The sequence below is a fragment of the Podarcis gaigeae genome (assembly GCF_964106915.1).
Source record: "Podarcis gaigeae genome assembly, chromosome: 12".
In the NCBI taxonomy this organism is placed as follows: domain Eukaryota; kingdom Metazoa; phylum Chordata; class Lepidosauria; order Squamata; family Lacertidae; genus Podarcis; species Podarcis gaigeae.
In genome coordinates, this window is record NC_139688.1 from 1,311,163 (window position 1) to 1,339,064 (window position 27,902).

General features: G+C 47.3%; 3 protein-coding genes across 3 annotated transcripts in view; 1 reads left to right on the forward strand and 2 right to left on the reverse strand.

Annotated features, from left to right (window-relative positions):
• The window catches only part of LOC310827688 (uncharacterized protein), a 91,071-nt gene extending 69,890 nt beyond the window's left edge, over positions 1–21,181 (reverse strand). Inside the window, exons 1-3 of the mRNA XM_083703997.1 lie at positions 20,478–21,181; positions 19,822–20,326; positions 19,570–19,651 (exon numbers count right to left, since the gene is read on the reverse strand). Coding sequence (XP_083560123.1) covers positions 19,570–19,651; positions 19,822–20,235 — 496 coding nt within the window. The 5' untranslated portion in view covers positions 20,236–20,326; positions 20,478–21,181. The remainder of the gene's footprint in view (positions 1–19,569; positions 19,652–19,821; positions 20,327–20,477) is intronic.
• LOC310827696 (uncharacterized protein) overlaps positions 1–27,902 on the forward strand; it is a 751,453-nt gene that overhangs the window by 690,095 nt on the left and 33,456 nt on the right. The gene's annotated exons all lie outside the window — the stretch shown is intronic.
• On the reverse strand, positions 10–27,896 carry LOC310827712 (uncharacterized protein). Its single transcript, XM_083704079.1, has 8 exons — positions 27,063–27,896; positions 26,431–26,938; positions 26,101–26,182; positions 25,518–25,600; positions 17,878–18,004; positions 3,654–5,275; positions 2,628–3,435; positions 10–2,487 (listed from the first exon to the last, which is right to left on the reverse strand). Exons 2-6 carry the CDS (start codon positions 26,845–26,847, stop codon positions 3,717–3,719), a joined length of 2,268 nt encoding a protein of 755 aa, XP_083560205.1. The 5' UTR covers positions 26,848–26,938; positions 27,063–27,896; the 3' UTR covers positions 10–2,487; positions 2,628–3,435; positions 3,654–3,716.

A 27,902-nucleotide genomic window follows, 5' to 3' on the forward strand; every position in this document is an offset into this window, starting at 1 on the left:
CACAATAAATTCTAAACGGTAACAGTTGCATATTTACTCAAAATCAAATGCACATAGTTTAATTAGTACAACACAAAACCAATGAACTTGATTATGCAATGGAAGTTCTTCAAAGTCTGAGAGCTTTGTACACTGCCACACCTTTGCCTCTTAGTGCCCCCCAGGAAAAAAGCCCTTCATGGGGCAGTATCACCCACTTTAGGGACCAAGAGGAAGCCAGTGGTTGCAGAGGAGGAAATGGTCCTTTAACTGCCCAGGTGTGGCACTCAGGGGGTGGGGCCTCAAGCCAGCCAATAGCAAGCCAGATTCTTGGGTAACTCCAGACCACTGGTGAGACAACCCTCCCTGTGGAACCCCCTCCCACTAGATGTCAGGGAGATTCATTGGTAACTCCAGGCCACTGCTGAGATAACTGCTCTGCCTCAGCTGCAGGATTGCTAGCTGTGGTCTTGAAGCAGACTCCTTTGTCCCTCTCCATGGTGCTAATTCTGCCTCCCCACCCCATCCTGACAGCTGAGGATCTGGGCGCTATGGAAGTCCTCTTGCTGGTGCGGTCATCAATTTCCCATGGACAGAACACCCATGTACCCCTCACAAGGCTTTTCATTCATCCACTCTCACTTCTCTTCAGCAGTGTGATGCAGCAGCAAAAATAGCTAATCCTATTCTAGGCTGCATCAATAGAAGCATTGTCCCCGGATTGAGGGAAGAAGTAGTCATGCTCTAATCTAACTTGGTCAGACTCCCCTAGAGTTCTGTGTCCAGTTTTGGGCACTACAATTTAAGGGTATTGGCAAGCTAGAACATGTGACCAAGATGATCAAGGGCCACATGGAAGATGGAGCAAGCTTGTTTTCACTGCTCCAGAGGGCAGGATCCAAATCAATGGCTTCCAGTTACAAGGAAGAAGGTTCGTACTAAACATCAGGCAGAACATTCTGATGGTGGACTCTCCTTCCTTGCAGGTTTTTAAGCAACAGGTTGGATGACTATCGTCATGCATGCTTTTTTTCTTACAGTAATTTTTATTAGTTTTCAATTACACTAATTCAATGAAAGCCTCATTATAACAATGCCAAATTATAATACAATTACTTATCCCAATCATTCAAATGTCAAATTATATCATTTAGGTGAGCTCCCGCATACTAGAATTGATGGTTTGAAGATTTACTTTATTTCTGCGTTCCAAAATATTATTCATCTCAATTATGCCCCAGTTGAAATAACAATCCCTTCTACAACTGCAATATTAACATCCATTCGTGTTAAATATAAAATTATTTATAAAGCTGTAAGTGAAGCATTCCAACTATGTCCTCCTGTGTGTGTTAATTATTCTTCCTGTGTTCCTTCCTGTCCTTGTAAAATATTACATCTATCTTTTCCCAGCCGTTGCTGCTCTCCATCATGCCTTGGGAGGAGCTAATATCCCACTGTTGTTTCAGAAGTTCTCCATTTCTCCGTCCTGTGATTCACTGTTCTGCAACTTTGACAGCAGCTGCAAAAATCACACTGTTCCAGTAAATATCCTGTTTCGCCTTTTTTCTCTCAGCCTGGGAGGGAGAGTGATCTGACAAACTTCAAATAGCTCAGTAATGAACCTTCCTTGGCAAGTCCACAGGTTCCTTTCATCTCTCCATTCAGCCAAAAATAAGCAAATATATTTCCAATTAAATTAAATTCCAAGTCTTTTTAGCATTCAGTCCACAAATAATAGAGAATAGGGAAGTCAGCTCTAAATTTCCATCATAAACTTTCTGCTGAATAGAGCTTTCCTTTTTCCTTCTTTCTTTATAACACACACAGTTCCACTTGGTATTATACTCCATAACTGCAATCCAGCTTCACCTATACATACATAATTGAACTAGCATTTCAGGGAGGGTTGCCAAATCATATCTGTAAAAAATGAAACTTTATTTAAAGACCATAGACTCCCCTCCCCCACACCGTCGTTTACACTAATTGAAGTCTTCTTTCCAGTTCAGACCTTAACAACCTTGCAGCTGATTCAATTGCACAGTTTATGATTACATCTCTTCTCGCACTCTTCTCGTCCAAATTAAACTATAATTAACAGGAGAACCTCTGCTTCCTAATGGCGGCATAGGAGGGTTATTGGCAGGCAAAGTTATTTTGCACTCCCGGCCTCCTGCATTCCATGCCGGAGCAAGAGCCATGTCGGAGCAAGAGCCATGTACATAGATGAACTGTGAGTGGAGCCTGTTCCCCCTGTCCCTGGGGGGAATTTGCAAGGATAATTACCCTTAATCATCCTTATTTTTCCTTCAATAACAATCTCCCGCTGTCGTGGGAGCTGCCTCCATTAAGGCAGAGCAGCACCAGAAGCCATCTGCCATGCATGCTTTAGTTGAAACTGCAGCACTGCATTGGGTAGACTAGATGGCCCCTGTAGCCCCTTCCCACTGTGTTTCTATGATTCTCCTGGTATGCAATCTTTAAGTGGGATGATCAAATTGTCCTCTAGGGCAGTGTTTCCCAACCTTGTGCCTCCAGATGTTTTTGGCCTACAACTCCCATCATCCCTGACCACTGGTCTTGCTAGCTAGGGATGATGGGAGTTGTAGGCCAAAAACATCTGGAGGCACAAGGTTGGGAAACACTGCTCTAGGGCATATTTATTCTTAATTGGGTCCTCTGGTTCCCAACAGCTGATCAAATCTTCTTGAGACGATTTGCTTAAGCTCCTTTATGTTCTCCTCTTTAGAGTCCTTTTATATTTCTGGGATCTGGCTGCTTTAAAGTGAAGAATTAGTTGTGATAAAATCAGGTTGTTAAAAGACTCATACTGGGAAATTTCCTTTGGAAATCAACATAGGCTTTGTGCGATGTAGCAGCGAGGGAATTTTGGGAGGATAGTAAGATTCTCTGAGCTTGATTGTAGTAGTTTGGAGGATCCACATTGATTAAGTCTATATGACCACTTGATCCCCTGATAAAGTCCGCATATGTCTCTTGGCCAGTTGAACTGTAGTCCATGATAGGACCCAGCATATACCGTATTTTTCCATGTGTAAGGCACCACCATATTTAAGACAACCTGTTTTTTTTACCCAAAATAAAAATGCACTATGCACTATCCATCTATCCTTATTTTAAACTTGAAAAAATTAGGAAACATTATAGTCTTATACATGGAAAAATACAGTAGTAAGGCAAACCTTATTCAACAGATGCACTAAGTGATGTTATTCTTTCATTCCACTGTCAAGCTTCTGCCTTGTAAACTCTCGTGATTTAGAGCTCATTTCCTGAACCTTATCTTTGGCTCTCAATGAGTTGGGTAGAAAAGGTTTTATTGATGTCTTATGACTTATCAAGTCAATCTCCTTTCTGAGTATCTCTGTAAACCTGATTAGAGTGACCATTTCGGAATGAACTTCTTTCTGACAGATAAATGACAAAAGAGAACTTTGTACAGTGGTACCACGGGTTACATACGCCTCAGGTTACATACACTGCTAACCCAGAAATAGTACGTCAGGTTAAGAACTTTGCTTCAGGATGAGAACAGAAATCGTGCTCCGGCGGCGCGGCGGCAGCAGGAGGCCCCATTAGCTAAAGTGGTGCTGCAGGGTAAGAACAGTTTAGGTTAAGAACGGACCTCTGGAACGATTTAAGTACTTAACCCGAGGTACCACTGTGTGTGATTTTATACTATTTTATTTCGTTCTACTCAACTTTGTTCTAAACTATTCAATCTTGTAATTGGTGTTTTTATCTTGATGCTGGTCACTGACCGTTATAAAATGACTACTGCTACCACTACTGGTATGCATTCTTAGATGCGAAGTTAGAGTTTCCTTCCAGGTGAAGCTCTTTCCACATTCCAAGCACTGATATGGTTTTTCCCCTGTATGAATTCTCTGATGGGGAGTGAGACTTTCCTTCCGGGTGAAGCTTTTTCCACATTCCAAGCACTGATATGGTTTCTCACCTGTATGAATTCTTTGATGGGCTGTGAGGTGGGGCTTCTGACTAAAGCTCTTTCCACATTCTAAGCACTGATATGGCTTCTCACCTGTGTGAATTCTTTGATGGAAAGTGAGAGTTAATCTCTGGGTGAAGCTCTTTCCACATTCCAAGCACTGATATGGTTTTTCCCCTGTATGAATTCTTTGATGGTTCGTGAGACTTTCCTTCTGGGTGAAGCTCTTTCCACATTCCAGGCAATGATATGGTTTCTCTCCTGTATGAATCCTTTGATGGGCTGTGAGATTGGTCCTCTGACTAAAGCTCTTTCCGCATTCTAAGCACTGATATGGTCTCTCCCCTGTATGAATTCTTTGATGGAAACTAAGAGTTAATTTCTGACTGAAGTTCTTTCCGCATTCCAAACACTGAAATGGCTTCTCCCCTGTATGAACTCTTTGATGTGTCTTAAGGATAGCATTCTGACTGAAGTTCTTTCCGCATTCCAAACACTGAAATGGTTTCTCCCCTGTATGAATTCTTTGATGCGACTTAAAATTGGATCTCTGATTATAGCTCTTTCCACATTCCAAACACTGATATGGTTTCTCCCCTGTATGAATTCTCTGATGGGAAGTGAGACTTTCTTTCCGACTGAAGCTCTTTCCACATTCCAAACACTGATATGGTTTCTCCCCTTTATGAATTTTTATATGAGATCTGAGACTCTTTTTCTGGGTAAAGTTTTTCCCACATTCCAAACACTGATATGGTTTCTCCCCTTTATGACTTCTTTGATGGGTGGTGAGATGGGCACTCTGACTGAAACTCTTCCCACATTCCATGCACTGATATGGTTTCTCCCCCGTATGAATTCTTTGATGGGTGGTGAGACTTTCCTTCCAGGCGAAGCTCTTTCCACATTCCATGCACTGATATGGTTTCTCCCCTGTATGAATTCTTTGATGGGAAGTGAGACTTTCCTTCCAGGTGAAGTTCTTACCACATTCCATGCACTGATATGGTTTCTCCCCTGTATGAATTCTTTGATGGGTGGTGAGACTTTCCTTCCAGGCGAAGCTCTTTCCACATTCAAGGCACTTATATGGTTTCTCCCCTGTGTGAATTCTTTGATGGGTCATGAGACTTTCTTTTAGCATGAAGCTCTTTCCACATTCTAAGCACTGATAGGATTTCTTCTCAAAGGGATTTATTTGAAGGGAAGTGTAATGGGAGCTTTGACTAAAGTTCCCTCTACACTCTGTATATTTACATCGCTTCTCCATTGGGTAGACATTGTCATGGTCTAGCTCATTTTTAATTTCCAATTCATTACCACCTGCAACAAAGAGAGAAACAGATCACAGACTCAGGAAGAAATGCAACCCTCGATTATTGAACAATGCTAATTAATGCTTGGGACAAAGGAAGAACAGAAGGGAATCAAATGTAAGGTCTTACAACCGGCTTCACTGCTTTCGTCGACAGGCGTTAATAGGAACCTGAGTATCAGGAATAAATCACATGGAATAAATGAAGTTAACTCTTTATGAGAACAAACAGGCTGCTCAGTAGTGTCAGGCCCAGTGAGCACAAGAACAATTCCCGTAGACTTTGCCACTATGAGGAAGTCGTGGCAACTTCAAGTCCCTGCCTTCCCCCAACTGACTAAGCCTCCTCTTCTCATGGGTCCTTCCCTTCTGTCAGCACAACTGTCTCTGCTCCTTCTTCTTCATACCTCTTCTAGTTCAGGGAGACAACGGGGGGAAAAGGAGCTTCTCACAGCAGGAGGGCAAGACACCCTTACTTCATCACCAGCCTGACTTGGCCTCCCTCTTCTTCAGCTTCTCCTTCCGGACTCCTCTCTGCCACAGACTCCCCTTGCTCAATAAAACCTGTTACTTCCTCAGCTTCCAACACCTCCTCCTCCCAGTCTCTTCCTCCTCTCCCTCTGACAACTCATGCTTGTCCCACCACCACTCCCCGGGCTCTGAGCCTTATTCCCTTGGGAGTTTCCCACCCCTTCCTCCTACCATTCCCCTACATCCAGCCAGTCCCTGACAGTGGGATTTGAAAAGCCCGGTTCTATTCCGTAAAAATTTTGTTCTGCTGAATCATGGAATTCACACCATACCAATGTCAGTCATCTCTTTTGTCAATGAAAAACGGACAGAAGCAAAAACAGAAACAGAAATCCTGACAGAAGCTTCTTCAAATTCCATAACATCCCTGAAGGCCCAGATAGTTCAGACCAGCCCAACCATGGCTTTAAAAGGGAAAACTGGAGGAAGAATATTCAGAGACAGAAGAGCAGATAGCCCTCCATTCAGGGTTCACTGTGAGGTTGTCAGAATCGCAGATGCTGTAGGTGGTGCTGTTGAGCTCCATCAAAATATTGGAGGTCCATCATATATAGATACGTATTGAATTTCAAAACACATCATGATCCAACAGGGAGCCTTACTGAGAGAGTTCATGATCCCACAATTCTCTTCCATAACTTCTTTATGCAGAGCTTTCTGGTCGGGATCTAGCAAAGCCCACTCCTCATCTGTGAAACGAACAGCTACATCTTCAAAGCACACTGGACCCTAAAAGAAGAGAGAAGTCTTCCTCTTAGACAGCCAACAGATTATCTACAACAGAGTGCTCTGCTGCTTTCTGCCTGTTCATTGCTGTTCTGTTTTAATGGGATTGTTTTGCTGTGCATTTTATTTATGGATGCACATTTTAAGGTCTTAACGTAATTGTTTATTGTGTATTTTAATGATGGGTATTCATCTTTGTGTAAATGGATGGAACTTCATCTGGTATTCTTCAGATCATTCTCTCTGCTCAATACTCCTCCCTTTCCTCTCCCTGTCTACTGTTCTGGAGCGGGAAAACCTTCCCCATGCCCTAAAGAACCAAGTACTTGCAGATCAAGCTATGTCATGCAAGTGATTGTATCCAGAGAGGATTCATGAATGTCTCCTACATGGCAGGGAAAGAAATTCCTGCTGATTTGTTGTCTAAAGTTGTTAACAGAGAACAACTGGATGTATATGTACATAGATTGCTGATGTACTAGATACTGCAATGGTTATCATGAAACGGGGGAGGATGTTAGTGTTTCACTCCTCCCATTGCAAAGGTCATCTGATTCTATTGTTTACTTTCTGTTCTGTGAGAAAGGAAGCCTGTCTGTGTGACTTCCGTCTCTGGTACTATTGTACTTTTTATTTCTGCTCTGTCTTGTGACAAGACTGGATGTCTGCATGATGGCTGCTCCTCTCATACGTGTTTGTTATGTTCTTTAATCTGTAATTAGTAGAAATAAAGTAGGTATGCCCAGATACCTCCTCTCCTCCGTCTACACTGCTTTTACTTTGCTAGACCGGGTGTTCACAAGAGAGCAGCTGTGAGTCCCAGAACACCAGGACCCCTTCCCAGGAATGCTGCGTAGCTCTTCCAGTTGCCGGAGGAGGTCATAAGCCTGCAGGAGTGTTCCATTAAAGCCAACTTCAGGGGTGCAGGGGGCCACAAGGAGGGGGAGGAGGGGGAAAGCCCTATAATGCAACTGATGGGACTTGTGAGATGAATTCTGGCCACGGTTTAATGGTTTGTCAATTGTTTAGAAGCTTATCTTAGAATTAAAAGATAAATTGATAAATAAAACTGCAACGACTGATAAATAATACTAGCATCCTTCAGAAGGCTGGTGAACGTGAGGTGGTTGTTCATAATTCTCTGCACATAAACCTTCTGGAATGGCCTTTACAGCCTTTGTTAAGGACAATTTTGACAGAAGTCAGGAGCAGGAGCCTCTTTGCCCGCGATCAGGAGGAGAGAGAACCCTTGGTGCCTCATCTCTAAACCTCTTTCCCCACAATCCTTCATTCTCCTTACCTGATCTGGTTCCAGAGCTGCTGTTTCTCCTCTGCCTCCATGCAAAGATGGATGAGGAGGTCTTCCTGGCATCATTCTGTTACCTGTGAGAGGCAGAAGTAAGTGGCCGGCCATTAGCATATGCTTTTCTTAGCGGTGAAGCAGTGCATCTCTAACTACAGATGGGCCTCAGAAAAAGTCTCACCTACTGAATGAATTTTGACATTTGAGCTCCTGGCCCCAAGTGTCCTTCCCCAAAAGATGAAAAGAACCCACAGGTTAGTTTCAAAATTCACAGAATGTGACAAAAAGGAGAAAAAGCTCCTTCCTTCTTACCCAGTGGTCTTTCTTTGGTGTCCAATGGAGTCTTCTCTTCCTCAGTGGAATACGGGTCCATTTCTGCAAACAGATCCTTTTCATGAAAAAGCAACAAGGATTGAAAACAGAGAATGGAGAGAAAGAATAGAAAAGGAATGGGAGATGCATTTTAGGGTACCAGATATCATTCCTTGGGTGCTTTCCAAAAAAAGGTTGGGGAGTTTCAGGATACTCTCTCTCATGTTCAGAGCCCAAGAGTATCCGGAGGACAGTCTCTCTCACCTGCTGCTCTGCCTGCTTCCTCTCCTCTGTCTGACTCAGGAGGAAACCTTCGGCCAGGGCCACCGCCTGGGAACTGGTCTCCGCTCCACATTCCCTCACCCAGCTCTCCATCTCTGGTGGAAGAACAGCCAGGAACTGCTCCAAGATCACCAGGTCCAGCATCTCAGCTTTCGTGTGCCTTTCTGGCTTCAGCCACCGATGGTCAAGGTGGTGGAATCGGCTGCAAACCTCTCGAGGCCCTTTGGCCTCCTGGGAGCAGAACTGCCTGAACTTTTTTCTCTGCGCATATGAGCTGAAGGTGTCCTCCTCACCCAGGATCTTCTGCACAGAGTTTTCCCACAATCCTTCACTGCTCCCAGTGTTGATGGCATGGCCTCTTCCTGCTTCAGGGCCAGCTGAGTCTTGCTCATCCATCTGGGCTCTCAGGAAGCCTCCAAGAGATCAGAAGAAAGCCCTTGTTCTTCTGCCCAGTTCCGTCTGTCCTAAGTGTCTACAAATCCTACAAAGCAAATACATTGTTCTGTTATGAAATAGATACATGGCCACAGGAATGACAAAGTTCCCTGAGCAAGCGTGAATGAGTCTTGCTAAGAACCAGGGCTGGGCTGGACTACAGCCCAGACTCTGAACAGCCTTCAAAAAGGGAGAAGAAGTCAGCATCTAGTATATAAAATGTGCAGGAAACCTTGGAAATTTCTGTTGGATGAAGCCCTCTTCAGCCACAGCAGGTTCTGCACCCTTCCTGCCCTTTGACTTCCTCCCCAAAGAACTCTCTTCCTTGTCTCCTGAGAAGAGACAGAAGCCAGCCAACCTGCCAACTTTGGGGTCCTCTAGGGTTGCCCTCCCTCCCTCCCCCAATTCAGGGCCCATTGCTTTCCTGCTTCTGCCTCAGTTTCTAGCATTTGGATTCTCCAATGTTCTCAAGACACACTGCTGGGGTGGAGTCCCTTTTTCTTAGGTCTGAGGGCCAAAGAAACGTGCTAAAAAGCAAGTATAGAAGCGCTCACATTCCTGCTGTGTCTGTAAGCACCCCTCTTCAGCTGCTTCCGCTTTTTCTGGTTTTGTTAAAACATATTCCTCAGACACTGACCTCTAATAATGAACCATATGTTCTAGATATTCCCATAAACATATTGTGCTATTTCTGTGAAATACAAATGACAAGAGAAGACTCGGTCAGTTTATCTGTAACCTTTCTTCTTCCTAGTTGTCTCCTTTTGCTTCATCCCATGAGGTACAGTGGTGCCTCGCTAGACGAAACGAATCCGTTCCGCGATTCTCTTCGTCTAGCAGTTTTTTCGTCTTGCGAAGCAAGCCCATTGACAACTTAGCGGATTAGCGCTACAGCTGTCTAGCGGCTTCTAGCGATCAGCTGTTAAGCGGCTTAGCAGCGGAACAGCTGATAAGCAGCTTAGCGGCTTAGGAAAAGGGCGGAAAAAGCGAAAACCCCGGGGGGGGGGGGAACGCAAGATTTTTTCGTCTTGCGAAGCAACCCCATAGGGAAATTCGTTTTGCAAAGCGCCTCCAAAACGGAAAACCCTTTCGTCTAGCGGGTTTTCCGTCTTGCGAGGCATTCGTCTTGCAGGGCACCACTGTATTTTCCCTCAGAGCCAGAGCAGAGTGTGGGGGTGCAGTGCCTCCAAGGTTCCAGCAGAGGGCGGGAGCCTCTCTCTCCCTCTCTGATTGGCTGCCAGCCCTTTTGGAGGGAAAACCCAAGCCCTTTCTGAGGAAGAGAGTTGGGCAGGGCCTGATCTGAGAGGGGAGGTGCGGATTTTATTATTAGTTTATAACAATAGTAATTATTATTATTCAGAGAGGCTCTGTCTGAGGGAAGAATCTCTCTAGCCAGAAGAAGGAGTCTCACAGCTTAGATAGGAAGACGACCCAGTGGAGGGTCTGGGGAGAATATGGAGGCAGGAATTAATCTGGAGGGCTGAGTCTGAGGAGGCAGGAGAGGGAGAAGCTGTGGGAAGACGGACTAAACCAGGGTCTCCTTCCAGTCAGGAGGGGAGAGATCTCCCAGGAAAAGGAGACCCCCTGTAGTGATGTTAGGAAATGGCTTGTGAGGGAAAGTTGAGCCAGAGTGGAGTGTGGGGTGCAGTGCCTCCGAGGTTCCATCAGGGGGCGGGAGCCTCTCTCTCTCTGATTGGCTGCCAGCCCTTTTGGAGGGAAAATCCGAGGAGCCCTTTCGGAGGAAGAGAGTTTGACAGAGCCTGATCTGAGAGAGGAGGTGGGGATTTTATTATTGTTTTTTTAAAATTATAATTATAATAATAATAATATTTGGAGAGGCTCTGTCTGAGGGAGAACTGGCTCTGATCTGAGAGGAGAAGGAGCCTCGCAGCAGCTTAGATAGGATGGGGAGAGTATGGAGGCAGGATTTAATCTGGAGGGCTGAGTCTGAGGCAGGAGAGGGAGGAGCTGTGGGAAGATGGACTAAACCAGTCAGGAGGGGAGAGATCTGCTAGGAAAAGGAGACCCACCAAAAAACCAAGAACAAGGCCTGAGAGGATCCCCTGGGTCTGTGGGAAATCCCTAAGGAGAGGGATGGCTAAGAGAGAGGCGGGGGGGGGGGAATGTCCATCGCTCAGGAACCAAAGTATTAGGCTGAGAAGGAAGCTGTGCTGCATTAAAAGTAACTGTAACCCCAGTCATAACTAGGTAAAAGAACGAGAGGGAAGGAACAGAAACCAAGTTAAGCCTTTTACCTCCTATTGTAGAACCATTTCTATCACAAACCAAGAACTCAGACACTGTCTGACCTCTAATAATGAACTATATGTTGTAGATATTCCTATAAACTTATTGCACTATTTTTGTGATACACAAATGAGAAGACTTGAACTATTTCTTTGTATCCTTCATTATTCCCATGATCCTTGTTATAAAATTCAATTAAGGTTATTCCAAAAAGACAACACACGCTTCCAGCCCCCCCAGCCCCCTCCTGCACTGCATCTGTAAAGCAGGATGAGACCCCTTTAAAGTCCATAGAGTCCATAGAATACTGGAAACCATAGTTTGTAAGGGGTGCTGAGCGCTGCTAGGAGAGGTTCCCTTGGTGTGGCTTGGCAACCCGTCCTCCTTGCCAGGGAACTCAGGAATTAATAGTTGGTGGGAAGAGGGTCTCCCAGTAACTCTCAGCATTGGGGGGGGGCTGCCTCTTTCACCCCCCCCCGTGCCTCCCAAGGTTCCCTCCCTTCCCAGCAGGTCTTGGATTCCTTGGGTGGGGAGACCTCTGGTGGTTCTCTGTTCAGGGCTTCCTGGTCAGTCTCAGAAGATCATTTGGACAGCTGAGAGGCTGCATGTCTGAACGGGTGCACCTGGGTCAGCCAGGAGTCTGGATAAGACCCCTGCCTGATGAACGGGGGTGGGGTGGGGAAAGCTTTCCTTCTAACTGGAGGACAAGAGAGGGTTCGCTTGCATCCGGATCATTGAAATGGATGCAGAAAATCAGTTTCTTCCAAAAGCGCCTGGATCTGGTCAGCGACCACTTACTCAAGAACTTTGCTCAGGAAAGGGAGATTAGCCACTGGCCGGGAGTTAGTTAGGATGTCTGATCCAGGGAAGGTTTCTTAAGGAGTGGATTTACCCCACCTCCTCCAAGCAGGAAGGGAGCATCCACTCCTGCAGGGAGGCACTGACCCCTCCCTGGCCCAGCCAGCCCCTCCTCCCTGCTCTTTCTCATCCTCCAAGAGGGGCTAAGACTGATCCCAGCACTTAGTCCGCATCCTCTAGCCTGACTGACTGAGACTCAACAGGACTAGACTGGGCTCTGGACACCCAGGAGACTCCTCGGCTATTGCAGCAAACTCTAGATGTACTCAAGTCTCCAGGGCCAGATGAACTGCATCCAAGAGTATTAAAAGAACTGGCAGATGTGATCTCAGAACCACTGGCAGTCACCTTTGAGAATTCCTGGAGAACAGGCAAAGTCCCGGCAGACTGGAGGAGGGCAAATGTTGTCCCTATTTTCAAAAAGGGGGAAAGAGAGGACCCAAATAATTACCGCCCAGTCAGTCTGACATCAATACCAGGGAAGATTCTGGAGCAGATCATTAAGCAAACAGTCTGTGAGCACCTAGAAAGGAATGCTGTGATCACCAATAGTCAGCATGGATTTCTGAAAAATAAGTCATGTCAGACTAACCTGATCTCGTTTTTTGACAGAATTACAAGCCTGGTAGATGAAGGGAACGCAGTGGATGTAGCCTACCTTGATTTCAGCAAGGCATTTGACAAGGTGCCCCATAATATTCTTGTAAGGAAGCTGGTAAAATGCGGTCTTGACTATGCTACCACTCAGTGGATTTGTAACTGGCTGACTGACCGAACCCAAAGGGTGCTCATCAATGGTTCCTCTTCATCCTGGAGAAGAGTGACTAGTGGGGTGCCACAGGGTTCTGTCTTGGGCCCGGTCTTATTCAACATCTTTATCAACGACTTAGATGATGGACTCAAGGGCATCCTGATCAAATTTGCAAATGACACCAAACTGGGAGGGATGGCTAACACCCCAGAGGACAGGATCACACTTCAAAACGACCTTGACAGATTAGAGAACTGGGCCAAAAGAAACAAGATGAACTTTAACAGGGAGAAATGTAAAGTATTGCACTTGGGCAAAAAAATTGAGAGGCACAAATACAAGATGGGTGACACCTGGCTTGAGAGCAGTACATGTGAAAAGGATCTAGGAGTCTTGGTTGACCACAAACTTGTCATGAGCCAACAGTGTGACGCGGCAGCTAAAAAAGCCAATGCAATTCTGGGCTGCATCAATAGGAGTATAGCATCTAGATCAAGGGAAGTAATAGTGCCACTGTATTCTGCTCTGTCAGACCTCACCTGGAGTACTGTGTCCAGTTCTGGGCACCACAGTTCAAGAAGGACACTGACAAACTGGAATGTGTCCAGAGGAGGGCAACCAAAATGGTCCAACGGCTAAGGGAGCTGGGCATGTTTAGCCTGGAGAAGAGGAGGTTAAGGGGTGATATGATAGCCATGTTCAAATATATAAAATATATAAAAGGATGTCACATAGAGGAGGGAGAAAGGTTGTTTTCTGCTGCTCCAGAGAAGCGGACACGGAGCAATGGATCCAAACTACAAAAAAGAAGATTCCACCTAAACATTAGGAAGAACTTCCTGACAGTAAGAGCGGGGGAGGAAGGGAAAGGAGATTGTTAGCCGCTTTGAGACTCCTGAAGGGGAGTGAAAGGCGGGATATCAAATCCAAATTCTTCTTCTTCTTCTTCTTCTTCTTCTTCTTCTTCTTCTGTTCGACGGTGGAATTTGCTGCCAAGGAGTGTGGTGGAGTCTCCTTCTTTGGAGGTCTTTAAGCAGAGGCTTGACAACCATATGTCAGGAGTGCTCTGATGGTGTTTCCTGCTTGGCAGGGGCTTGGACTCGATGGCCCTGGTGGTCTCTTCCAACTCTAGGATTCTATGATTCAGGTCTGGGCGGATGAAAGCCATTCTTTCCCCACAAAGCGGGGAGCAGCGTTTGCATAAAGGAAGAACAGGGTTGCAGCCCTCCTGCAAAAACACCCGCCCCCCCCCCCCTGGCTTGGCAGAGAGCAAGGAGGGGGTGCAGGACCCTGGGGGGCACGCATGATCTGAACACGCCCCCCCTGCAGCCCTGGGACCCCCAAAGGGAGGAGAGAGAGAGGAGACTCACCCGATTGCAGCAAGAGCCACCCAGGCAGCAAAGCTGGCAAAGGAGACACACAAAACATCCACCGCCCGCCCCCCCCTTGCAGGAAGTGACTTGGGAGGGAGGGAGGGGCTTTGGATCGGGAGGACCTGGTCCCCCCCTTGCATTCTGTCCTCTCTAGGAATCCGGTTCGGTTCCGAGTCCCCCTGGCAGAGCCAAGCGCCCCAAGCTCGCCCTTCCCTCTGCAAAGCGGGCGCCCAGGAGGAGCCCCGTGCGTTGCGCACATCCAGAGATGCTGTATCCTGGCTGGGCGCTGAGCTGCTCCCTCCCTTGGCAAAAAAAACAAACGAGGAAAAGCTGGCAGGGGAGAAGACACAACCCGCGCCCTCCCCCCTTGGCTAGACATTGCGTTCTACTCCCCCTTCCTTTCAAACCCATGCTTTAAATTTGTTTCTAAGTATTTCCTTTTTGTTCGTGTGTGTGTATAATTATCAGATTATTTTTTTTAATTTGTCTTCATTCCCCCCATCATACAAAAATACAGCATTTAGCAGGGCAGTGAATGACTCATGATTCTTAAAAGCCTTTTCAGTGCTCTACTGATTCAAATGTAAGTCTTAAAACATGATAGGCAAGAACGCTAAATGACGAAACAACACACGTTTTTCCCAGGTATCTCACAGGTAAGCCACAGAAAACAAGGAGGTTGGTCAAGTTTAATGACAAGGTTCAACGATTTGCTGTTTGTAATGCAATGAGTATTTGTCTATGGATGTCTCTGTTTACTGAATCTAACATAAAGAACAGTACAAGAGGGGGGGGGGTAAATTATCAGGGTCTGGGGCACCTGTACAGGAGCACCTGGGAAAGATTAGTAGGTGCCATGGCACCTGCATGTGTGCAGTTGGTGACCCCCTACAGCACTCGGTTGAACACAGGCCAATTTCTCACGCAATGAATGTAAAAGGTTCCTCCCCAGCAGGAGTCCTTTGGTCAAAAACAGGGGTCAGCAATTTTTTTCAGCAGGGAGCTACCTCAGACCTTGTGGGGAGCCAGACTATATTTTGGGGGAAGAAATGAAGAATTCCTATGCCTCACAAATAACCCAGAGATGCATTTTAAATAAAAGCACACATTCTACTTGTGTAAAAACACTGATTCCCTCGGACCAGATTTAGAAGGCGATTGGGCCAAATCCGGCCCCCAGGCCTTAGTTTGACTACCCATTGTCAAGAGTCTTTGCTCAGGCTACAGATCTTTCCACATTAGATGTAGGTTTTGTGCTCACACTGAAGTTATCTGAAGTGAAATAAGGCCTCTGAGTGAGAGTTATCCTACCCCAGTTCATGAAGTACCAATGGTACTTTACTGATGGTAAAGGTGGTGGAGTCGGCTGCAGTCTTCTCGGGGTCCTTTGGCCTCCTAGTAGCAGAACTGCCTGAACCGCTGGCTCTATACATCTGAGCAGAGAATGTCCTTCTCACTCAGGATCTTCTGCACGGAGCTTTCCCAGAATTCCCCATGGCTCCAGGTTTTGATGGCAACATCAAAAGACAACACACACTCCCAGATCCCCATATGCAAGGCATCTGCAAAGCAGGATCAACCCACTTTAGATTCCTAAGAAGAGGATTTTTGGATGTTCTTCCTCACTGAAGGCGAGGTTGCCAGGGCAATGCTGGACACCTGAGACCTGAAATGGTCTAATGGCCTGGGCACATGGGGGCCACTCGAAGGTGATGGGGGCTCTTTCCTGGGGTAGGAGGGAGAGCAGCTCTTGAGGACCCAAGGGTTAGAAACACCCCCCCCCCAGCCTGGTGTGAAAATTGTACTCTGTCAACCACAGTTCTAAATTCCTTCCTTGACCAATAGCACCAAAAGGCAGGAGCAAACAGCAGATTCATCTCACAGAAATCCCTCAGTTGCCATCACATTTGGTGGGGTCACTTCCCTTCTAGGAGGGCTAGACACGGCCCGGAATCAACCCCCCACTGCTCCCAGTTTGGATGGCATGGGCCCTTCCTGCTTCTGGGCCAGCTGAGTCTTGCTCATCCACCTGGGCTCTCAGGAATCCCTCAAGAGATCAGAAGGAAGGAATCCCTTTAGTCTTCTGCCCAGTTCTGTCTGTCCTAAGGAGAGGGACCTCTACTTATTAGTGTTTACGACCTATTTTGACGGGCATTAATGATCCTGGCCCAACTGAACTGGAGACCAATTAGCTTCCACACCCAATTCAAAGTGCTAGTTTTGACCTATAAAGCCATCATCATCATTATTGTTGTTGTTGTTATTATTATTACCATTATTATTTCTAACAATTCAAGAAACCACAGTAAAACTACCAAACATTAAAAACTTCCTTATCTAAAAGTCAGATAGCTGTTTATTTTCTTAACATCTAACAAGAGGGAGTTCCACAAGGCGGGTGACACTATCAAAAAGGCCCCCTGCCTTGTTCCATGTAACCTCACTTCCCACAATCAGGGAACTGGCAGAAGGCCTTCAGAAGTGGAACTCAGGGCCCGCGTTGAACATATTAATCAAAGTCTCTGAAAATTATTCATATACAGCCATTGTCTGGTTTCTCCCCACTGTGACATCTTTCATGGCCTATGAGACTGGTCTTCTGACCGAAGCCCTGTCCACATTCCAAGCATTGATATGGTTTCTCTCCTGTATGATTTCTTTGATGGGAAGTGAGACTTTCCTTCCGGTTGAAGCTCTTTCCACATTCAATGCATTGATACGGTTTCTCCCCTGTATGAATCCTTTGATGGGAAGTGAGACCTTCCTTCCAGGTGAAACACTGTCCACATTCCAAGCATTGATATGGTTTCTCTCCTGTATGAATTCTTTCATGGACTATGAGATAGAACTTCCGGGTGAACCTCTTTCCACATTCCAAGCACTGATACGGTTTCTCTCCTGTATGAATTCTTTGATGGGAAGTGAGACTTTCCTTCCGGTTGAAGCTCTTTCCACATTCCAAGCACTGATACGGTTTCTCCCCTGTATGAATCCTTTGATGGGAAGTGAGACCTTCCTTCCAGGTGAAACACTGTCCACATTCCAAGCATTGATATGGTTTCTCTCCTGTATGAATTCTTTCATGGACTGTGAGATTGAACTTCCGACTGAAGCTCTTCCCACATTCCAAGCACTGATATGGTTTCTCCCCTGTATGAATTCTCTGATGGGAAGTGAGACTCTCTTTCCGACTGAAGCTCTTCGCACATTCCAAGCACTGATAGGATTTCTTCCCCAATGGATTTCTTCCGAGGGAGCTTTGACTGAAGTTCTCTCTACACTCAGAATATTTACATTGCTTCTCTATGGTGTAGACATGGTCATGGTCTCCCTGGTTCTTAATCTCTGATTCATCAGCATCTGCAACAAAGAAAGAAACGGATCACAGCCTCAGGGAGAAACGCAGCCCTCAGTTATTGAACTTTGCTAATTAATGCTTGGGACACAGGAAGAACTCAACTGAATTAAAAGTAAGGCCTTACAACAGGCTTCACTGCTTTTGTTGACAGGCATTAATGAACATATTTATGGAACCTGAATGTCAGGAGTGGGGCAGCAATAAATCACACGGAGTAAGTGAAGTTAACTCCTTATGAGAAGCAACAGGCTGCTCAGAAGTGTCAGGTCTACTAAGCATAGCAATACTTCCCTCTGGGTCTGGCCCCTACGAGCCAGTTGTGGGGACTGAAGGCCCTGCCTTCCCACAACTGACTAAGTCTCCTCCTCTCCCATATTCTTCCAAAGGGATCTTAAATTCCGAAAGAGATATCATGATCCAACAGGGAGCCTTACTGAGAGAGTTCATGATCCCACCATTCTGCTCCATGACTTCCTTATGCAGAGCTCTCTGGTCAGGATCCAGCAACGCCCATTCCTCGTCTGTGAAATGAACAGCTACATCTTCAAAGCATACTAGACCCTAAAAGAAGAAGAGAAAAGTCTTGCTCTCAGGCAGCAGAAATATAATCTTCTACACATTGTTTTGTTGTTTTATGTCTGTTTGTTGCCGTATGTTTTTAATGGGATTGTCTGGCTGTACATTTTAATTCTGGATGTACGTTTTAACCTCTTAATGGAATTGTTTTATTGTGTATTTTATTGATGGATATTCATCTTTGTGTAAATGGGTGGAACTCCACCTGGTGTCCTTCAGATCCTTCTCTCTGCTCAACACTCCCCCCCCTTTCCTCTCCCCCTCTACTGTTCTGGAGGGGGAAACCTTCGCCATGTCCTACAGCCAACCTCAGGGGTGCAGGGGGTCACAGGGAGGGGAAGGAGGGGGAAAGCCCTATAGTGTAACTGATGGGACTCGTTTGGTGAATTCTGGCCACTCTTTTTATGGTTTGTCAGCTGTTGAGAAGCCTATCTTAGTATTAAATGTTAAATTGGTAAATAAAACTGAAGCTACTGATAGATAATACTAGCATCATTCAGAAGGCTAGTGAACATGAGGTGGTTGTTAATCATTCTCTGCATATAAACCTTCTGGAGTGGCCTTTACAGTCTTTGTTAAGGACAATGTTGACAGAAGTCAAGAGCAGGAACCTCTTTGCCCGCAATGCTCCTTCTCCCTACCTGATCTGGTTCCAGAGCTGATGTTTCTCCTCTGCCGCCATGCAAAGATGGAAGAAGGGGTCTTGGCAGCATCATTCTGTCACCTGTGAGAGGCAAAGGGAAGTGGCCATTAGCACATGCTTTTCTTAGAGGTGAAGCAGTGCACCTCTAACTACAGATGGGGTGCTCTATGCACGGGTACCTTTGAAGGGGACTCAGAAACTAAGCCAGAAGGCGGCTACCAGACTGGTGACTGGGAGCAGCTGCTGGGACTATATAACACTGGCCCTGAAAGACCTACACTGGCTCCTAGTATGTTTCCAAGCACAATTCAACATGTTGGTATTGACCTTTGAAGCCCTAAACAGCCTCGGCCCTGTAGACCTGAAGGAGCGTCTCCACACCAATCGTTCAGCCCAGACACTGAGGTCCAGCTCCAAGGGCCTTCTGGCAGTTCCCTCACTGCGAGGAGTAAAGCTACAGAGAACCAGGCAGAGGGCCTTCTCTTGGCCCCAAGTGTCTTCCCCCAAAAGATGAAAAGAACCCACAGATTACAGTGGTGCCCTGCAAGACGAATGCCTCGCAAGACGAAAAACCCGCTAGACGAAAGGGTTTGCCGTTTTTCGATGTGCTTCGCAAGACGAATTTCCCTATGAGCTTGCTTCGCAAGACGAAAACGTCTTGCGAGTCTTGCGATTTTTTTCGCTTTCCCCCCTTTTTCTAAGCCGCTAAGCCGCTAATAGCCTTTTAGCCGCTAAGCCTTTAATAGCCGCTAAACCGCTAAGCCGCTAATAGGATTGCTTCGCAAGACGAAAAAACCGCTAGACGAAGAGACTCGCGGAACGGATTATTTTCGTCTTGTGAGGCACCACTGTAGTTCCTAAATCCATGAAATGCAACCAAAGGGAGAAAAAGCTCCTTCCTCCTTACCCAGCGGCCTCTCTCTCCTGACCAACGGAGTCTTCTCTGCCTCAGAGGAATCCAGGCCCATTTCTGCAAAGATAATCTTTCCCTGAAAGAGAAACAAGGATTCAGAACAGAGGATGGAGAGAAATAGTAGAAAAGGAATGGCAAAGGGAAAACCATTTGGGGACGCTTTCCAAAAGCTTAGTAGAGGATTTCAGGATACTCTCCATTCTGTTCAGAGCCCCTTGGGAGTATCCAGAGGAAAGTCTCTCTCACCTGCTGCTCTGCCTGCTTCCTCTCCTCTGCCTGACTCAGGAGGAATCCTTCGGCCAGGGCCACCGCCTGGGAACTGGTCTCCGCTCCACATTCCCTCACCCAGCTCTCCATCTCTGGTGGAAGGACAGCCAGGAACTGCTCCAAGACCACCAGGTCCAGCATCTCAGCTTTCGTGTGCCTTTCTGGCTTCAGCCACTGATGGCAAAGGTGGTGGAGCTGGCTGCAAACCTCTCGGGGTCCTTTGGCCTCCTGGTAGCAGAACTGCCTGAACTGCTGGCTCTTCATATCAGAGTGGAGGGTGTCCTCCTCACCCAGGATCTTCTTCACGGAGCTTTCCCAGAATCCCTCACTGCTCCCAGTGTTGATGGCATGGCCTCTTCCTGCTTCAGGGCCGGCTGAGTCTTGCTCATCCATCTGGGCTCTCAGGAAGCCTCCAAGAAATCGGAAGGAATCCCTTGGCCTTCTGCTAAGTTCTGTCTGTCCTTAGTAAAGCGGCTAGCAAATCCTACAAAGGAATACGTCTTCCTTGTATAAAATTGATAATATTATTATTATTATTATTATTATTATTATTATTATTATTATTTTATTAAAATCCTATAATTCAAAGTTCAAGGTGTTTTTTTAAAAATAATATTGACAGCATCATCAAGTACCTTTTCTAATGAGTCTGGCAACTTTTTTAGGGCCAGACGATGCCTGCTTTTCAACATCATAATACAGTATATCACCAGCTAAACATCCCAATACAGTGGTACCTCGGGTTAAGTACTTAATTCGTTCCAGACCTCCTGAAACTGTTCTTAACCTGAAGCACCATTTTAGCCAGTGGGGTCTCCTGCTGCTGCTGCACCACCACCGGAGCACGATTTCTGTTCTCATCCTGAAGAAAAGTTCTTAACCCGAGGTACTATTTCTGGGATAGCGGAGTCTGTAACCTGAAGCGTCTGTGAGGTACCACTGTATTCTGGTTTTAAAAGAGCTGCAATGGCTGTCCATTCTATTGAAGGGGCTCCCCTGAGGTTTCACTTAGACCTCCCACAAATCTGAAGAAGTGCCTCCTTCCCTACAGACCCTCTGGGGTGGGGAGGCTGGCAGAGGGGGGGCAGGGCAGCCCCAGAAAGGGCATCCTGGTGGGAGTTCCTGGGCTGGGGAATACCCTCCCCACCGAGGGCCCCCCCCTGGCACCCGCCCCTCTTTCCCAAGGCCTCTGACCCCAGAGACAGGTCTTTCCAGGACCCCGAAGTCTGGCAAGGGGAGCTGCTCAGAATGTTTCCCCCTGGCTGCCATCTCTGCCCATCCTTCCCTAACCTGAAAGGGGCTTCTTTGCCTACCTTTTCCCAGCAGCCCAAGGGAGACCACCGTGCAGAGGAAGGAGGGGGCAGGACCCCATGCACCCTCCCGCTGCAGCCCTGGGACCCCTTTCTCCCAAGGGACTCACCGCATCCCGGGGGCGAGAGGCGGGCCGAACCTCCCCCCCCCCCGCTTCCCCCGCTTGCCGGAAATGACTGGAGGGAGGGGGAGGTCCTGGTCCCACCCCCTCCTTCCTCTACTCTCTAGGAGTCCAGCTCAGTTCCCTGCGACCCTTGCAAAGAGGAAATGAGGAATCAGGGAGGAGCCCCGCCCTCTGCACCCCCCCCCCCAGAGAGGTTTTCTTTTGCGGGAGGGGGACAGAAGTGGGCGGAGGACAAGGGGTCCCTTCCCATCCCTTGGAGGCTTCCTGAGAGCCCAGATGGGTGAGCAAGACTCAGCTGGCCCTGGAGGGAAGAGGGCATGCCTTCAACAGGGGGAGCAGTGGGCGAGTTGGTGGGACACCTTCCTGACTAGGCATTTGGCCAGGAAATGTGGACTGTGACCTGTGAACTCTGCTCTCTCCTGTCTCCCCCTTTTCTGGTTTCAATTAAACCAATTCATGAACCAAGAACTCGTACACTAATAATGATCCAGGTGTTGTAGATATTGCCATAAACTTACTGTGCGGTTTTTGTGATGCACAGATGACAAGAGAACACTCGGTCTATTTATTTGTATCCTTTCTTCCTCCTGTGATCCTTGTTTATAAAACCCAATAAACCAGAATTCCAAAGAGGAAGGAAGAAGACAACCCACACTCCCAGGTCCCCACCTGCTCTGCATCTGCAGGATCAACCCACTTTAGATTCCTAAGAATCCTGGGATCTGTGCTTTCTTAAGGATGCCGAGAGCTGCTAGGAGACACCCTCCAAGTGCACTTTAATAATCTGTCCCTTTTTGCCAGGGAACTACAGCTGGTGGGAAGAGGGTCTCTCAGCACTGGGGGGGGGGGGCTGCCTCTTTCACCCCCATCCGTCCCAAAGTTCCCTCCCTTCCCAGCAGGGCTTGAATTCCTTGGGTGGGGAGACTTCCAAGAGTTATCAGCAGGGCTTTCTGGTCAGTCTCAGAAGATCATTTGGACACCTGAGAGGCTGCATGTCTGAACGGGTGTACATGTGTCAAAGTCTGGCAAAAACCATGTCGGATGAAGGAGTGGTGGATGGCGAGGAAAACTTTCCTTCTAACTGAAGAACATTGGAGGGTTGGAACTCAGCATCACAACAGAAGACGATGGCTGTAGCTTGAATTATTGGTGCGCACCCTGACAGAGCGAAGTGGGGCAGCCTGCCCATTGGCACAGCCATTGCCCCACAAGTGAGCCCCGACAGAACAAGCTCCATTGGCCCCATGCCCTCAAGGCCACGATCCTCCTCCCTGGGGGTCCCTGAGGACTGGCTGCATGTAGACAGACATAAAAATACACAAACAGTGAAAACGGAAACATGACTCACGCAATAAATAAATAAGAAAGATGGAGGGCAGAGAAAAGAAAAGGCTGCTTCTGCAGTGCAGAGTTAGACCTGGTTAGGGCGAGGAAACAAGCTGGGAGATGGCTGGAGTGGAGGAAAATTATGGTCGAATGCAAGCAAGGAAGCAGACTTTGCTGTCTCAATAATGCTCCACTTTAACTGTCATTAACCTTTTAGAATGTATTAGGCGTGGTTTCTGAGTCTTCTGCATTTGTGAATCTCCCCCCTCTTACACTGCATTGCATCTCTCCTTACCTGACCCTGAAAGTGGAAGAAATGGCAGGAGGTTTTAGCATCAGAGTGTAAATCAGCTCTTCGTGAAGCTATCTGAGACCCAGGAAGAGGATTTGGGGATGCTCTTCCTCACTGAAGGCGAGGTTGCCAGGGCAATGCTGGACACCTGAGACCTGAAATGGTCTAATGGCCTGGGCACATGGGGCCACTCCAAGGTGATGGGGGCTCTTTCCTGGGGTAGGAGGGAGAGCAGCTCTTGAGGACCCAAGGGTTAGAAACACACACACCCCAGCCTGGTGTGAAAATTGTACTCTGTCAACCACAGTTCTAAATTCCTTCCTTGACCAAAAGCACCAAAAGGCAGGAGCAAACAGGCAGATTCATCTCACAGAAATCCCTCAGTTGCCATCACATTTGGCGGGGTCACTTCCCTTCTAGGAGGGCTTGACACGGCCCGGAATTAACCCCCCACTGCTCCCAGTTTGGATGGCATGGCCCCTTCCTGCTTCTGGGCCAGCTGAGTCTGGCTCATCCCCCTGGGCTCTCAGGAAGCCTCCAAGAGATCGGAAGGAAGGAATCCCTTTAGTCTTCTGCCCAGTTCTGTCTGTCCTAAGGAGAGGGACCTCTACTTATTACAGTGCTTACGACCTATTTTGACGGGCATTAATGATCCTGGCCCAACTGAACTGGAGACCAATTAGCTTCCACACCCAATTCAAAGTGCTAGTTTTGACCTATAAAGCCATCATTATTGTTGTTGTTGTTGTTGTTGTTGTTGTTGTTATTTCTAACAACTCAAGAAACCACAGTAAAACTACCAAACATTAAAAACTTCCCTATCTTAAAGTCAGATAGCTGTTTATTTTCTTAACATCTAACAAGAGGGAGTTCCACAAGGCGGGTGACACTATCAAAAAGGCCCCCTGCCTTGTTCCATGTAACCTCACTTCCCACAATCAGGGAACTGGCAGAAGGCCTTCAGAAGTGGAAATCAGGGCCCGCGTTGAACATATTAATCAAAGTCTCTGAAAATTATTCATATACAGCCATTGTCTGGTTTCTCCCCACTGTGACATCTTTGATGGTCTAGGAGACTGGTCTTCTGACCAAAGCTCTGTCCACATTCCAAGCATTGATATGGTTTCTCTCCTGTATGAATTCTTTCATGGACTGTGAGATAGAACTTCCGGGTGAAGCTCTTCCCACATTCCATACACTGATATGGCTTCTCCCCTGTATGAATCCTTTGATGGGAAGTGAGACCTTCCTTCCAGGTGAAACACTGTCCACATTCCAAGCACTGATATGGTTTCTCTCCTGTATGAATTCTTTCGTGGACTGTGAGATTGAACTTCCGACTGAAGCTCTTCCTACATTGCAAGCACTGATATGGTTTGTCCACTATATGACTTATTTGATGGGTTGTGAGATGGGCACTCCGACAGAAACTCTGTCCACATTCCAAACACTGATATGGTTTCTCCTCTGTATGAATTCTTTGATGTGAAGTGAGACTTTTCTTCCAGGCGAAACTCTTTCCACATTCAAAGCACTGAAATGGTTTCTCCCCTGTATGAATTCTCTGATGGGAAGTGAAATCCTTTTTCTGGGTAAAGCTCTTTGCACATTCCAAGCACTGATATGGTTTCTCCCCTGTATGACTTATTTGATGGATTGTGAGATTGAACTTCCGACTGAAACTCTTCTCACATTCCAAGCACTGATATGGTTTCCCCCGTGTATGAATTCTTTGATGGGAAGTGAGACTCTCTTTCCAACTGAAGCTCTTTGCACATTCCAGGCATTGATAGGATTTCTTCCCCAATGGATTTCTTCGGAGGGAAGTGGAATGGGAGCTTTGACTGAAGTTCTCTCTACACTCAGAATATTTACATTGCTTCTCCATGGTGTAGACATGGTCATGGTCTCCCTGGTTCTTAATCTCTGATTCATCACCATCTGCAACAAAGAAAGAAACGGATCACAGCCTCAGGGAGAAACGCAGCCTTCAGTTATTGAACTTTGCTAATTAATGCTTGGGACACGGGAAGAACTGAAGGGAATTAAAAGTAAGGTCTTACAACAGGCTTCACTGCTTTTGTTGACAGGCATTAATGAACATATGTATTGGAACCTGAGTGTCAGGAGTGGGGCAGCAATAAATCACAAGTGAAGTTAACTCCTTATGAGAAGCAACAGGCTGCTCAGAAGTGTCAGGCCTAGTGAGCACAGCAATACTTCCCTCTGGGTCTGGCCCCTATGAGCCAGTGGTGGGGACTGAAGGCCCTGCCTTCCCACAACTGACTAAGTCTCCTCCTCTCCCAGATTCTTCCAAAGGGAACTTAAATTCCGAAAGAGATATCATGATCCAACAGGGAGCCTTACTGAGAGAGTTCATGATCCCACCATTCTCCTCCATGACTTCCTTATGCAGAGCTCTCTGGTCAGGATCCAGCAACGCCCATTCCTCGTCTGTGAAATGAACAGCTACATCTTCAAAGCACACCACACCCTAAAATGAAAAGTGAAAGGTCCCCTTCTTAGACAATATACAGATTATCTACTACACATTGCTCTCTTGTTTTCTGCCTAGCTGCCCCATCTCATAGCCTCTTTGCCCGCAATGCTCCTTCTGCCTACCTGATCTGGTTCCAGAGCTGCTGCTTCTCCTCTGCCTCCATGCAAAGATGGAAGAAGAGGTCTTGGCAGCATCATTCTGTCACCTGTGAGAGGCAAAGGGAAGTGGCAGGCCATTAGCACATGCTTTTCTTCGAGGTGAAGCAGTGCACCTCTAACTACAGATGGGGCCTTCTATGCGCGGTACCGTTGAAGGTGACTCAGAAACTAAGCCAGAAGGAGGCTACCAGACTGGTGACTGGGAGCAGCTGCTGGGACCATATAACACTGGCCCTGAAAGACCTACACTAGTATGTTTCCAAGCACAGTTCAACATGTTGGTATTGACCTTTGAAGCCCTAAACAGCCTCGGCCCAGTAGACCTGAAGGAGCATCTCCACACCAACCTTTCAGCCCAGACACTGAGGTCCAGCTCCAAGGGCCTTCTGGCAGTTCCCTCACTGTGAGGAGTAAAGCTACAGAGGACCAGGCAGAGGGCCTTCTCTTGGCCCCAGGTATCTTCCCCCAAAAGATGAAAGGAACCCAGAGATTAGTTCCTAAATCCATGAAATGCAACCAAAGGGAGAAAAAATTCCTTCCTCCTTACCTATTGGCCTGTCTCTCCTGACCAACGGAGTCTTCTCTGCCTCAGAGGAATCCAGGCCCATTTCTGCAAAGATAATCTTTCCCTGAAAGAGCAACAAGGATTCAGAACAGAGGATGGAGAGAAATATTAGAAAAGGAATGGCAAAGGGAAAACCATTTGGGGACGCTTTCCGAAAGCTTAGTTGAGGATTTCAGGATACTCTAGATCGGGATCATTCCTAGAATGCTCCCCCCCCCAAAAAAAAATGATGAGCCATTAGGAGAGGATTTCAGGATACTCTGCCTCCTTTTCAGAGCCCCTTGAGAGTATCCAGAGGACAGTCTCTCTCACCTGCTTTCTCTCTGCCTGCTTCCTCTCCTCTGTCTGACTCAGGAGGAAACCTTCGGCCAGGGCCACCGCCTGGGAACTGGTCTCCGCTCCACATTCCCGCACCCAACTCTCCATCTCCGGTGGAAGAACAGCCAGGAACTGCTCCAAGACCACCAGGTCCAGCATCTCGACTTTTGTGTGCTTTTCTGGCTTCAGCCACTGATGGCAAAGGTGGTGGAGCTGGCTGCAAACCTCTCGGGGTCCTTTGGCCTCCTGGTAGCAGAACTGCCTGAACTGCTGGCTCTTCATATCAGAGTGGAGGGTGTTCTCCTCACCCAGGATCTTCTTCACGGAGCTTTCCCAGAATCCCTCACTGCTCCCAGTGTTGATGGCATGGCCTCTTCCTGCTTCAGGGCCAGCTGAGTCTTGCTCATCCATCTGTGTTCTCAGGAAGCCTCCAAGAAATCGGAAGGAATCCCTTGGCCTTCTGCTAAGTTCTGTCTGTCCTTATTAAAGCGGCTAGCAAATCCTACAAAGGAATACGTCTTTCTTGTATAAAATTGATATTATTATCACTATTATTTTATTAAAATCCTATAATTCAAAGTTCAATGTGCTTCTAAAAAAATAATATTGCCGGCATCATTAAGTACCCTTTCTAATGAGTCTGGCAACTTTTTTAGGGCCAGACGATGCCTGCTTTTCAACATCATAATACAGTATATCACCAGCTAAACATCCCAATACAGTGGTACCTCGGGTTAAGTACTTAATTCGCTCCAAACCTCCTGAAACTGTTCTTAACCTGAAGCACCATTTTAGCCAGTGGGGTCTCCTGCTGCTGCTGCACCACCACCGGAGCACGATTTCTGTTCTCATCCTGAAGAAAAGTTCTTAACCCGAGGTACTATTTCTGGGATAGCGGAGTCTGTAACCTGAAGCGTCTGTGAGGTACCACTGTATTCTGGTTTTAAAAGAGCTGCAATGGCTGTCCATTCTATTGAAGGGGCTCCCCTGAGGTTTCACTTAGACCTCCCACAAATCTGAAGAAGTGCCTCCTTCCCTACAGACCCTCTGGGGTGGGGAGGCTGGCAGAGGGGGGGCAGGGCAGCCCCAGAAAGGGCATCCTGGTGGGAGTTCCTGGGCTGGAGCATACCCTCCCCACAGAGCCCCCCCCCCGGTACCCGCCCCTCTTTCCCAAGGCCTCTGACCCCAGAGACAGGTCTTTCCAGGACCCCGAAGTCTGGCAAGGGGAGCTGCTCAGAATGTTTCCCCCTGGCTGCCATCTCTGCCCACCCTTCCCTAACCTGAAAGGGGCTTCTTTGACTGCCTTTTCCCAGCAGCCCAAGGGAGACCACCGTGCAGAGGAAGGAGGGGGCAGGACCCCATGCACCCTCCCGCTGCAGCCCTGGGACCCCTTTCTCCCAAGGGACTCACCGCATCCCGGGGGCGAGAGGCGGGCCGAACCTCCCCCCCCCGCTTCCCCCGCTTGC